Source organism: Cibotium barometz, chromosome 6 (assembly GCF_041138505.1).
Source record: "Cibotium barometz isolate CiBa-2024 chromosome 6, ASM4113850v1, whole genome shotgun sequence".
Classification (NCBI taxonomy): Eukaryota; Viridiplantae; Streptophyta; class Polypodiopsida; order Cyatheales; family Cibotiaceae; genus Cibotium; species Cibotium barometz.
The window spans coordinates 29,626,564-29,639,230 of record NC_141051.1 but is presented as its reverse complement, the minus strand read 5'-3'; the positions used below and the strand labels follow the sequence as shown (position 1 = coordinate 29,639,230).

General features: G+C 35.8%; 1 protein-coding gene across 4 annotated transcripts; it reads left to right on the top strand.

The window, feature by feature from the left end:
* The first annotated feature begins 8,532 nt into the window (after positions 1 to 8,532).
* LOC147637616 (uncharacterized) lies at positions 8,533 to 12,159 on the top strand. 4 transcript variants are annotated; one of them, XM_086799439.1, is made up of 3 exons: positions 8,602 to 8,669; positions 8,750 to 8,807; positions 9,135 to 12,159. In XM_086799439.1, exon 3 carries the CDS (start codon positions 9,435 to 9,437, stop codon positions 11,892 to 11,894), a length of 2,460 nt encoding a protein of 819 aa, XP_086655565.1. In that variant the 5' UTR covers positions 8,602 to 8,669; positions 8,750 to 8,807; positions 9,135 to 9,434; the 3' UTR covers positions 11,895 to 12,159. The 4 variants fall into 4 exon arrangements, with proteins under 4 accessions (XP_086655564.1, XP_086655562.1, XP_086655565.1 ...); XM_086799437.1 differs by having other exon boundaries at positions 9,090 to 12,159; XM_086799438.1 differs by lacking the exon at positions 8,750 to 8,807 and having other exon boundaries at positions 8,533 to 8,669.
* Positions 12,160 to 12,667: the final 508 nt, after the last annotated feature.

The following is a 12,667-nucleotide window of genomic DNA, read 5'->3' as shown; positions in this document are numbered from 1 at the left end:
TACTCTCAACTTTAAAAAAAATGATCACCAAAAAATGATTGCCTAAAAATCATGCTAGTATGTGTTGACGATAGCTTCTTATTAGTTTTTAGGACCGAAAATAGCATTGTGTGGCAGCATGGACATCACTTTTTTAATGAGATTATTCAAACAAGAAGGAGCACGCTTTGATTATAATGTCATGGTAAACTTGAGCAAGTAATAAAGATTCCAACCTTATATATCATGAGCTCAACTATTGTGGCACTATATGAAGCATCAAGAAGCTTAGCCTTTATAAATATTACTCATGCTAAAGCATTGGCAATTCATGAATACCAATACTATACTCCTCCTTATTTTTAACTCATGCCTTGTAGAAAAAAAAACATTTTTTGGCTTTTAGACTCTTATATTTAAAAAATATTTATCTTTTAGAGTCTTATTCTAAAAAATATATTTATCTTTGAGCATATTGTTTCAAAAAAATTCCTACAAAGGAATTATTATCAACATAAGGTATTGGATTTTTTTTAAATCAAGAGCCAAATTGTTTTTTATAACATGGTATTCCGTGGTCATCAATTAGGCACTTCTCATTATAAAGCTGTAATTTATACATTTAACCTTGAAAGCTTATATAAAAATTTAAATGCTTTACAAATGCAATAAGACAATTCTTCTTTATGTATTTAGTTCATTGGCATGTACCTTTTATCAACTAAAGTTACACTTTTTCCTTAAAGATAAGGCTATTACATCATTTTAATGCTAGTCATTTTAAAATTTAGAAATTTACTAGGTACATGATTTTTTTTCAAAACTTTTACCATGAGTAGATGCCAAGCATTCTCAAGTAGTAGTTTCATAGAATTTTAAGTTTTTTTTTTCCTTTCAATTGTTTTAAATTTTATCTCTTAAGCCACTTTTATGGCTCAACTACAAGACTAGGGTTAAAGCACTAAGAAAGTAAAATATGTGTTAGATTGTAATATAATGGTTTTAATCTTCAAGATGCAAAAGTTTTTGAGATTAAATAACTTCAAAATTAAATATGAAAGTCTACGTGGATATGAAATAGCCATGAAAAAAATAATCATGCACATGAAATGGGGAATCTATGTATTCTTTTAAGATCCCAAAAGTATGTTAATCATAGAAGAATAAATCTCCCCATTTACCAATTTCAATAGTGTTTTCTTTATTAGCTTAACCCTATTAAAAAAACCAAAAATGCAATACATTATGATCACATGCATAGAAATTTGCTATGGGTGTATTAAAAAATGCAATACATTATGATCACATGCATAGAAATTTGCTATGGGTGTATTAAAAAACAAGAAGGATGTATGATTGTATGGGCATGTTAATGTTTGTTCACTAGATAAAGATGCCAATATTATCTCTTTTGAGATTGACTATTGTGAAATCTTACAAGAGATTTTATGCATAACACATGAATTACACTATAACACTATAAACCAATTCTAGCTTTTAGTTTCTTTATAGCACTGAAAGATGTTTTATTTTCAATGTGGTGGGTGGTTTTCAACAAAATATATATGAAAATCTATATAAATATGGAATAATCATGAAGTATAATCACAAGCAATAGAGGGGATCTATTTTTTTTTTGGACCCTCAAATATTTATCAAGCATGCAAGAATAAATCTTTCCAATTACAAAATGATATCATTTTTTTAATACCTTTAAAGTCATTCTATGCTAGCTTCCCTTTTAGAGACCTCATGTGGACGTAGGGCCGTGGGGAGGAGGATCACCTTATATAAGTTAGTGCACAGAGGGGAGTTTTTAATTGGGACATTTACATGTATGAGAGGATTCCTAAGTAGAATAACACCTTAGTGCACAGAGGTGTGTTTTCAATTGGGACATTTACATGCCATATACATGTATGAGGGGATTAAATAATTAAATATTTAATGTGACTAATTTATGTGAATTCATTGATAGGTTTATTTTAATTAAATTAAATTAAATTAATTTACTGTCATTGATTTATGTGAATTTTTGGATAGTTTTTTTATATTTATTTACAAAAGGGGGGGTGAACAATTATGTTAAGAAAATGTAAAAAATATAAGGGTATTTTAAATAGATGCTTGCACACACATGTTGTATGGATTTTTTAAGTGAACCCCCCCTCCCCTTCTCCTTTTCGAGGTGGAGATGCTACAAGTTTTGAAATAGCTTTTGAATAGAGGTAGGGAATAATTATAAACTTTAAACACATTATCCTCCATTATTGAAGTGGCTTCTCGGTATCAAGATGATTTTAAGAAGGGTGGGGCGGGGCACAAAGGGGGAGGGGGTGTGTTTGGGTTACTACAAGTTTTGAAGTAACTTTTGAACCATGGAATAAAGTTAGGGAATAACTATCAACTTTAAATATGTTATCCTCCATTATTGAAGTGACTCTTCTAGTAGTAAGATGATTTTACAAGGGCGCCAGGGGGGGATGTCACTCTATAAAAACACATACAACATGTGTGCAATCATACATTTAAAATACCCTTATTTTTATTTTTACATTTTTAACACAATTTTGTTTACCACCTTTTGTAAGTATATCTACCTTTACGAAAACTCCAATAAATTCACATAAATAGATCACATTAAACAACTATTTATTTAATCCCATCATACATGTATACGACATCTAAATCTCCCAATCGAAACTACTAATTAAATAATTATTTATTTAAGCCCCTTATACATGTATACAACATGTAAATATCCCAATTGAATAACTCCTAACTATGCACTAAGCTATTAAAGTGCACAACCCTCCAACCACCCCCCCCCCCCCCAAAAAAAAAGGATCCTCCCCCCTCTTTCTAAGGTAGAGACTAAAAGTTGTGAAGTAGCTTTTGTGTCCCTATTAAAAAGTCCTACATCTCTACTTGTAGTAGAGATGATAAAATTGTGTTCAATGTTTTGATATTTAGATAAAATGATTTATATATTTCTATAAATGTATAAGCTAGACGTATTTTATATTATCCCATGTAAAAGGTGATATGAGGGTTTCTTTTAAAAATGAGGCGAGTCTAGTTTGTCTAGTTAGAGATCAATTACATGTGTAATCAAATGAGGATGGTCTAGTTTGTCTAGTTAGAGATCGATTACATGTGTAATCAAGTCAAACAAGCATTTCCAATAGTATTTCAAAATATTCATAATAATTTACGACTCTTAATTTTACAGAATGTAAAATTATGATTATAAGGACTACATGGTGTATAATTTCTATTTTGATTGCTATTTTTTACATGCACTATTGAAAGAGCAATTATTTCTAATTATAATAAAGTAGAGTTAGTAGTCTAGAAAATGATTAAAAAAGCATAGATATGCATGTACTGATGCATGTCATGCTTCTAATTATAATAAAGCAGACTTGGTAGTTTAAAACACGATTAAGAAAATAGATGCACATCATGCTTCTAATTCCTCATGATTGTCCATGAGTAACAACATGCTAAGGTGTCTAGAGATGGATAAATTGTTTTGGGTGAAGTTATAATCAACATTCACATGTTTGCTGCATTTGAATGAGTTTGGAGCTAATTTAGAGAAGTTTCAAGATAGAAGGTCATAAGTCATAAGAATTTAATGTTTAGTAATATTATGGGGAGTTTTTATTTGGACTTTCATGTATGTTGATATAAGATGTGAGGTGGAAATATTCAAGTTTATGAAAGGAAGAACCTTAGCATGAATGGGAAATAGTAGATTTTAGGTTACTTAGGGTATACCTAAATGAGATAGGTTGGTAGTTTGAATGCTATCAATTATAGGTATTAAACATTTAATAAGATTATAGGGGGTTGTAGTTTGGATTTTCATGTATGTTGATTTAAGATGTGAGGTGGAGATAAGTTTAGTATTTTAATGTGAATGGGATTTGGTAGATTTTAGATTAAAATAGAAACTTTAGTATTTTAATGTAACATTTAGGGTAGTTTGTAATAATCACAATAGAAAGTATCAAGGTTCACTAAAGTTTTAGAAGATGTGAGGTGGAGATAAGTTTAGTATTTTAATGTGAATGGGATTTGGTAGATTTTAGGTTAAAATAAGATAACTTTAGTATTTTAATGTAACATTTAGGGTAGTTTGTAATAATCACAGTAGAAAGTATCAAGGTTCACTAAAGTTTTAGAAGGAGCATGCAACAATTTGGTCATCGAGCATGATAATGTTAATGTTATAGTTTATGTAGGGCTTGATAATGTTTAATGCTATAGTTTAACATATAAAACTAATAATTTCTTTAAAAAATAAGAAAATTGTAAAAGTAACATTCTCTTTTCTTCCAATCATTGTTTAAACGAATGTTTATATGTGCAAGTGCAATCCCTTTTTACATGTCTTAGCATGGAACAATAACTAATGATTTTGATTATAGGACCTTTTTATGTGTACCTTAAAATAGGAGATTGTAAAAATAACAATCTCTTTTCTTCCAATCATGCTTTAAGCAAACATTTATATGTGCAACTTCAATCCCTTTGTACATATCCTTTGTACATATCCTAGCACAGAAAGATAACTAATGATTTTAATTACAAGAACTTTTTATGTGTACCATAAATTGGGCCAATGTATTGTAGTGTTTGTAAACATTTATCAATATATTATGCATCATTTTTCCTTTTCATTTGTTCAAAAGAGTGTTCAGAATAGTACAAACAAGCATGCAAAATCACAAGGATGAGTTATGCTCCATGTAAAACCACCAAAACATTTGAAAGCTTTTTTCAAACATTTGGGTAGCCTTTTGGCTTTTTATGATGGTACATGCTTATATGTAGACATAGCTAATAGCCTACAACTTGAATAAATCTTTGCACATACATAGAGCAAGAAACATTTACTCTTGAGAATCTTAATTGCATGCCTACATCAAAGAGATAGACTCCTTTAACAAATAAATGACATAGATGCATTAACATGTGCATCACATTTATCAAGGGCTAAACTATAATTGATTTCACACATGCAAAAGTGGGTACTTTAAAAAAAATTTGTCATTGAAATGCAATAAGAAATGGATCTATATAAATATGTACATGTAAAATGTGCATACAGTAATATTATAATTTTCTAAAGAACATCACAATCAAGCCCCGTAATATAGAGGGTTTGAATATGTGGGTGGCACTATAGTGACATCCATCACCATTGTTGAGTGGTTGAAAAAACTACAAAAAGGGAGAAGACATGGACTAGGAATGCAAGGTGATGTAAGAGTGGTGGGAATTCAAAACATTTTAAGACAATATGCATTCAATGTTTTCTAGAGTCAAAATTGTTGAGCATTTAAAAAACCCATAGTGTTTTATATTATAATTTTGAATGTTATGTAATTGTGCATGTGCATCCTTTCCTTGAACATAAAAGTAAGTGATTTATACTATAATCTTGAATGTTTTGAAAACCCATAGTGATTATATTACAATCTTGAATGTCATGTAATTGAGCATGTGCATCCTTTCCTTGAACATAAAAGTAAGTGTGTGTGTGTGTGTGTGTGTGTGTGTGTGTGAGAGAGAGAGAGAGAGAGAGAGAGAGTTGGTAAGTTAAAAGACATAAAAAAAGACTATATTCATGAGTTTAAAGAATCTGATGGGATAGATGCCTTAGAGGATACATTAACTATAGACTCAGTTTCCATGACTTATCTTAATAAGCTAAGTGGTAAATGTGGCAACAAAGGTTGATAGTAAGGTGCTTTTTGAAGTAATTAGAATTGGGCATTATGCTTTATATTAACGATATGTTGTGAGTTTGCATTGGTAAATATGAAAATAGGTTTTTCCTATGATTGGAGTGGTTCAAAAAGTAAGAATGAGTTCAAAAAAGTATATTTTTGGGATGAACCATCATAGAAGGCTCTCACATCATTGATAAGAGTTACTGGGCAAGTTGGGTGGTGGTAGTGGGGACAAATGTCATTACCTACATGATTCTTTCTCATTGGATGCTTTATTCACCCAGTAAACAATATGGAACTCTTGAGTTAGTTTGGCTACACCTCCAAATGCTATGGACTGGATTGCATGGCTCTATCCCTTACTTTTGGAACTATGTGGTACTCACTTTTTTACACGCTTTGTAAGCACAAGCCAATAGATGTGTCACTGTTATTTCATCCCAAGCACAAGTCAAATACTTAGGGTCGTATGACAATATGTTCATTTATAGAATTTACATGAAGATGAGAAAAACAATATCCTATGTACTTCTATTTACTCAAAACATTATTCATATATACTTTTACCATTAGAGTGTACAAAGGTCATTATTGAAAGTATCTGAATTGGGTTTTTTCTAAATAAGTGGAAACTTTGAAGAAGTGGCATGACCTTGGTTGGTTACTTAGCCACATGAAGTGGATCTTAGTAAATTCCTCTTTATTGTACATCATGTTTATTTGAATTTGGTTACTTAGCCACATGAAGTGGATCTTAGTAAATTCCTATTTATTGTACATCATGTTTATTTGAATTAATCGTATATTCTGATAAACTAACACATCAAAAGGCTCAATTTAAACCACTTCTGCACTTTTCATTGTTCTGGTATAACACCTTCTATAAGACCTTGTATAATTTGAAGCACTTCTGCACTTTTCATTGTTTTGGTATAAGGCCTTCTATAATTTGAACCACCATATGCACTTTTCAATGTTTTGGTATAAGACATTTTTAAGTTCTATATTGTCAAATCTTTAGAATCAATTAATTAAAGGTTAATGCATATCTTCTTGGATTACAAGAATATTTTTCATGTAGCTTATGGGCATCCCCAAAGCATTACCAATTGCAAGTGTGTATGTATGTTTAAACATGTGTTTTGCAAAGCATCATCTAGTATGTGAGATAATGTCAAAACATTGCTTAACTTCTGGTGGATTGAGATGCCTCGTGACTAGGTCACTTTTGACTATGCTCATTTATGTGTAAAGAATCGGTGCTACAGAATTTGGACAAGAGTTACAAGAGGATTTTAGACATGATTAGTAGGAAAATCCTCATAACCAACTTGGCAAATGAATACTCCTTGTGTCACCACATTGTAGCTAATGATGTTACATAAGGCCTTTGCCCCCAAAGTCGAGCTGGGTGCTTCTTGCAATTGTGACAATGTTCCTCCTATTATAAGTTCCATCAAGTCAAGTGTAAAAGAAGTCCTCTAGCCTAGGTACCTCATTCCTAAGAACACCCTTGTATCACATGCTTATGAATAATAAAAAATAGTTTTATTTTACATGTCCTTCTGTGTGGACTATTATCTTAGGTACATGAGAGTTGTGATAAGGTTTTGCGACCTTACGAAGATATCATCTTTTAGCTCATTTGGCAACCATGCAATAAAAAGCTTGCAATCACTTTTACTTGAAACAATAGTGGATACATTGGTCCATTGGTCTCTATGATAGTTTACATCTGAACTAGATAGAAGGGCTATAAGTACAACAATAAAAATTATACCTATCTCCAGATTCACATTTTTTGTCTATCCCATCTAATTTGCAATGCTGCCACATGCAGCCTACCCCTAAGTTCCTTAGAAACTTGAGAAGATGAGGGTGATTTGTTGGCAACGCCCCATGTGAAGTAGTAATAATTCTTGAGCAATGCTTGTGAACTCCAACTAACCTTGTATGGGCGTCTTTTGAGGCTTCTAAAATCAAATTCTACCCAAACCTCTTCAAACCTCCTCCTCCTCTTCCTGCACCTCCAAATTCTTGCCATGTGGCAACTTTGTGAAACTCTTCCTTAAGATAATATAGAGAAGAGAAGATATAGAGATGTGTGTGTGTCCTAACTCTCTCTCTTTTCTCTCTCTCTCTCTCTCTCTCTCTCTCTCTCTCACACACACACACATACACACGTGCGCTCGCACACACACACACACACACACAAGATTCTTCCCCCCCCCCTCTCTCTCTCTCTATATATATATATATATATATATATAATAAAGGGGCCTGCCTGCCTGCCTGCCTTTGTTGACTAGAGAGAGAAAGAAGAGAGAGACTGATTTTCCACCTTGTATTTTTCTAAGGTCCGTAGAATACAAAATGAAAATGATTTTTTAAATTCCTTACGAGGAAAAAAAACATGGTTTTCAAATAGATAAAACAAGACCTAAAACAAGGTCCTACTTCGCTATATAATATATATATATATATATATATATATATATATATATATATAATTCCTTACGAGAAAGAAAAACATGGTTTCCAAATCTTATATATATATATAATATTATATATATTCTTATGAGAAAAAAAACATGGTTTCCAAATATTATATATATATATGTATATAATATTATATATATATATATAATATTATATATATATATACCATGTTTTTTTTCTCGTAAGGAATTTAAAAAATCATTTTCATTTTGTATTTTACGGACCTTAGAAAAATACAAGGTGGAAAATCATTCTCTCTCTAGTCAACAAAGGCAGGCCCCTTTATAGAGATTGTGCGCTGATCGGGCGGCTATTGTTACACCGCCAGATGCCCACGTGCGTTATTTTGTCCGCCCCTCCACACACAAAGAATTGCCTGTGTCTCTTCCTTTCACCCTGAACTTGAGTGAAGATTTTCTGATCCTCCTCTTGCGCTTTCAACCGCAGGTGAGTCTCTCTTCATTTCTTGTCCATTCTGATTTCGTTGCTGAACATTTGATTGAGAGGGTTTTCATCTGCTTATCTAGGTTAGAACAGTTATCTAAAGCTAGATGATGATCTGAAATGAGAAATTTTGCCAATAAGGTTAGATTTCCTCTCAAAGACAGGGTTTTGATTGAATTCATACAAAAGGAACTGCAATCTGTGATTACCTAGTGTTTTTATAGATCTAAATTTAAAAGTTAGGGTTTTATCATGGTTACATATATGTGTGTAGCTACATATATATGTTGCACATGGTGTGACACAGAGAGAGAGGGAGAGAGAGAGAGAGAGAGAGAGAGAGAGAAGCTTCGTTCACACCCGCATATGTAATTAATTTATTTTAACCTTTTTATGGGTTCTTCATCTGTTTGATTTGTGTAGCTTAGTGGGCAAATCACACATGCTCAGCGTCATGTCATTTTGCAGTTTGGTGTTTGTGAATGGGTTTAACAACCTTTAGCGGGGTTGTTGGTACCGTCAAAGCAAGGACTTGCATGGCAAGAGAAAGTCTCTGTATGGCAGGGATGGTTAAGGGATTTTATCCTCGGAATGTGGTAAGATATGGCATGTGATGCGTGGAGTCTACAGGTAACGGAGGGGTGGATTTCTGTTAATGAGGCAGATGACTCTCTTATTATTTAGATTCTAGTTATCCAATATAGAACTTTTTTCATAACTTCATTTTTTGTGAAGTGGTGGGGCTAGTGGCTACAAAGTTAATCAAGTATGAAGTCACAGCCTGGTAATTGGTTGATTAGAGATGGCTTCCGAGGTTACGGCTTGACCTCTCAGGCATCTAAGGAGGATGGCTTGTCTGATTCTTCTAAAGGCAGCAAAGAAAAATGTCATGGAGAAACAGTTGGGAAGGCCCTGTGCAAAGATGAATTGCAGCTAGTCCTGGGCCTGGGGTGTACACCTGGCTTTCTTGATAGTGCACAGAGCTTGGAAAGCGAAATTTGTCAGAGTACCCTTTGTGAAGAAAGTAGAGATGGGGATCACATACATATGGATCTAAGTCTGGGCCTTCCACAGTCTAGTGGGTTGGAATTGCCAACTAATTCTTTTCTTTCTTTGAGAGAAGGGAATTCATGCATGACCTCTTTGAGAAATAGCTTTTTAGATATGACAACTCAAGCCCATCATGAAGCTGGATTGCAGAGAGTTGCAACCTTCCGTCAGTCAAGTGGGAGTGATGGTATCAGAGATCGAGGGAATTTGGTTTTCAATAGGGGAGAGAATTCTTCTGAAATGGGCTTACAGCTCAGCCTTACAGGAAACCCTTTATCATCTGAATCTGATTGCTTGTCAGGTATGCCATCTAGCACTGCTGGTGCTAATGCACAGGAAGGTTGGGTAGATGCTACATTAGATGAAGGTTCCACCAATGCTGCTAAGCGAATGAAGCACGAAGACTGCAGCATTCCCGGTTTGCGTGAGTGTGATTTCTGGATGGATCAATCTAATCTTGTATACTTAGCAACTGGTGCCAGAGCAGACTTAGCAAATCCAGATTCTATGAGCAAGGCATGCCCTATCTCTACCCTGGCTTGTGAGGCATTTTCTGGTGGTGGCCAGACCTCTTCCATCATTGGGACTGAACGGGCCAAGAAGATGTGTAAGTTTCAAGGCTGTGGCAAGGGTGCAAGAGGTGCATCTGGCCTCTGTATCACACATGGCGGGGGAAGGCGCTGCCAGAGACCGAATTGCAACAAGGGTGCTGAAAGTCGCACAAATTTTTGCAAGGCGCATGGAGGGGGTCGCCGGTGTCAAACTCTAGGATGCATCAAAAGTGCTGAGGGAAAGACAGACTTCTGCATTGGCCATGGTGGAGGCCGCAGATGCAATTATGAGGGTTGCACTAAAGCAGCGAGAGGCAGGTCTGGTTTGTGTATACGACATGGTGGGGGTAAGAGGTGTCAGAAAGAGGGGTGTACCAAGAGTGCGGAGGGTTTTTCGGGCCTATGCATATCTCATGGGGGAGGGCGGCGCTGCCAGTACTCAGGTTGTGGGAAGGGAGCACAAGGAAGCACCATGTTTTGCAAAGGTCATGGGGGTGGTAGGAGGTGCGTGTATGAAGGATGCACCAAGGGTGCAGAAGGAAGTACACCACTGTGCAAGGCTCATGGCGGTGGCAGGAGGTGCACGTTTGGAGGTGGTACCTGTACGAAGAGTGTTCATGGGGGTACTTTGTTCTGTGTAGCTCATGGGGGTGGTAAGAGATGTTCTGTACAAGGGTGCACAAAGAGTGCTAGGGGAAGGACTGATTTCTGTGTGAGGCATGGGGGTGGCAAGCGCTGCAAGTTTGAGAATTGCAGTAAAAGTGCACAAGGAAGTACAGATTTTTGCAAAGCACATGGGGGCGGAAAGAGATGCTTGTTGTGCCGAGAAGGATCAGTATACAATGAAAGCTCCTTGTTTGAAAAAGATGATGATCACCTCAAGGGCCTCCGTGACAAGTTTGCAAGGGGGAAAACTGGCCTTTGTGCTATACATAGTGCTTTTGTGCAGCAACCCACTGCGACCTTGGGTGGCATGCATTCAGAGGGTTTCCCTCTATCAATTTCTTTCCCTGATCATCGGATTCCTCAACAACTGTCAGCGCGATCGACGCAGTCATCTTTTCCAAATGGCCATGAGCTCTCAAGTGGTGCAGAGACTCAGCTGCTGCATTGTGGGAGGGACAGCATTGAAGGCTCTTGCAGTAACATAGAAAGTGTGTTTTCTCATGCAGCACGAGCCAAAGGTCAGGCAGGTTCAAAAAATTGTTTTGCCGCAGTTGCAAATTTAAAGGGCATGCCTTTTGATAGAAGTGATACAGGTGTAGCAAAGAATGCATTTCTTGGGCGTTTATTTTCTACCCAGCCTCGTAGTGAAAGTGAATCTGCCATTAACATTACTGATAGTGTGGGTGCTCGAGTCTCCTCCCTAGCTAATGCTCGCTATACACAGAAAATAATGGGTAACCATATCTCGCATCGGAGCTCAAGTCTTTCAAAGTTCTCAGACAAACAGGTGCTCTTTCCAGAAGTGCATGAAACTTTGGTTGAGAAGATGCAACAAGGGCAGCATGATCCGGTTCCAAATGATCTGTCGGTGTTCTCTTTATCGGCTTTAGAGGAAAGGGTTCATGGAGCCGGGCTTATGGCACTGTTTGAAAAAGAGGCTGCAAAACGACATTACCTTTAGAACTTGTCCATCATCCGTGCCTGCACTTCATGTCATTATCCTTCTGTAAAGATCACTTCATTGGTCACTTGTGTATGATAACACGTACATATAGGAGGCATTGTATGTGTAATTATGTACCACAGGCTTCAATTGAAATTGATTGGAGCCTACCATCAATGACTTATTAAAGTGATGCACCAATTGTGCACCTTTTCTAAGGCAGTTTGGCCATGTATCAAACCTTGTGCTTTTGTAAATATTTCCTGCTACTGGATTTACTGTATTTCATACTCTAAATTTCTTATCAGGATGTTTTTTTTGCCAAGATAGGGGAAATCATCTCCAACTGGCTTCAAATACATTGTCTGTGAAAGGCCTGCAAGGACGAAAGGCAACGGCTCAACTCTTGTTCCTTTGAAATGAGGTTGGCATGCTGGCCTCTCTTAACTTGGGATGTCAAGGATCTTGCCTTTCCCTACACCTCCTAAAAACGTTCATGCTTTTACTCATTGTCGATATAAGATGTTCGGCCAGCCTATGTGTTTTGCATAATTGTAAGCCATAGTGGTATTGCCCATGATTGTAAGCCACGGTACTTGAATGTCACCAGGCTTAATATAAGAAACTTGAGTGCAGTTACCAGTACTCAGCAGGCTTGTCCAAGTTCTGCCGTGTTAGCTAGTTGTAATGGACATGCCTCTTGCCAGGCAAGTCACATATCACCAAGGATGTGTCTTTGGATATGGCTTAGCAGTAGCTCTAGAGTTTTCTCTTTTTATCGGGAAGGAGGG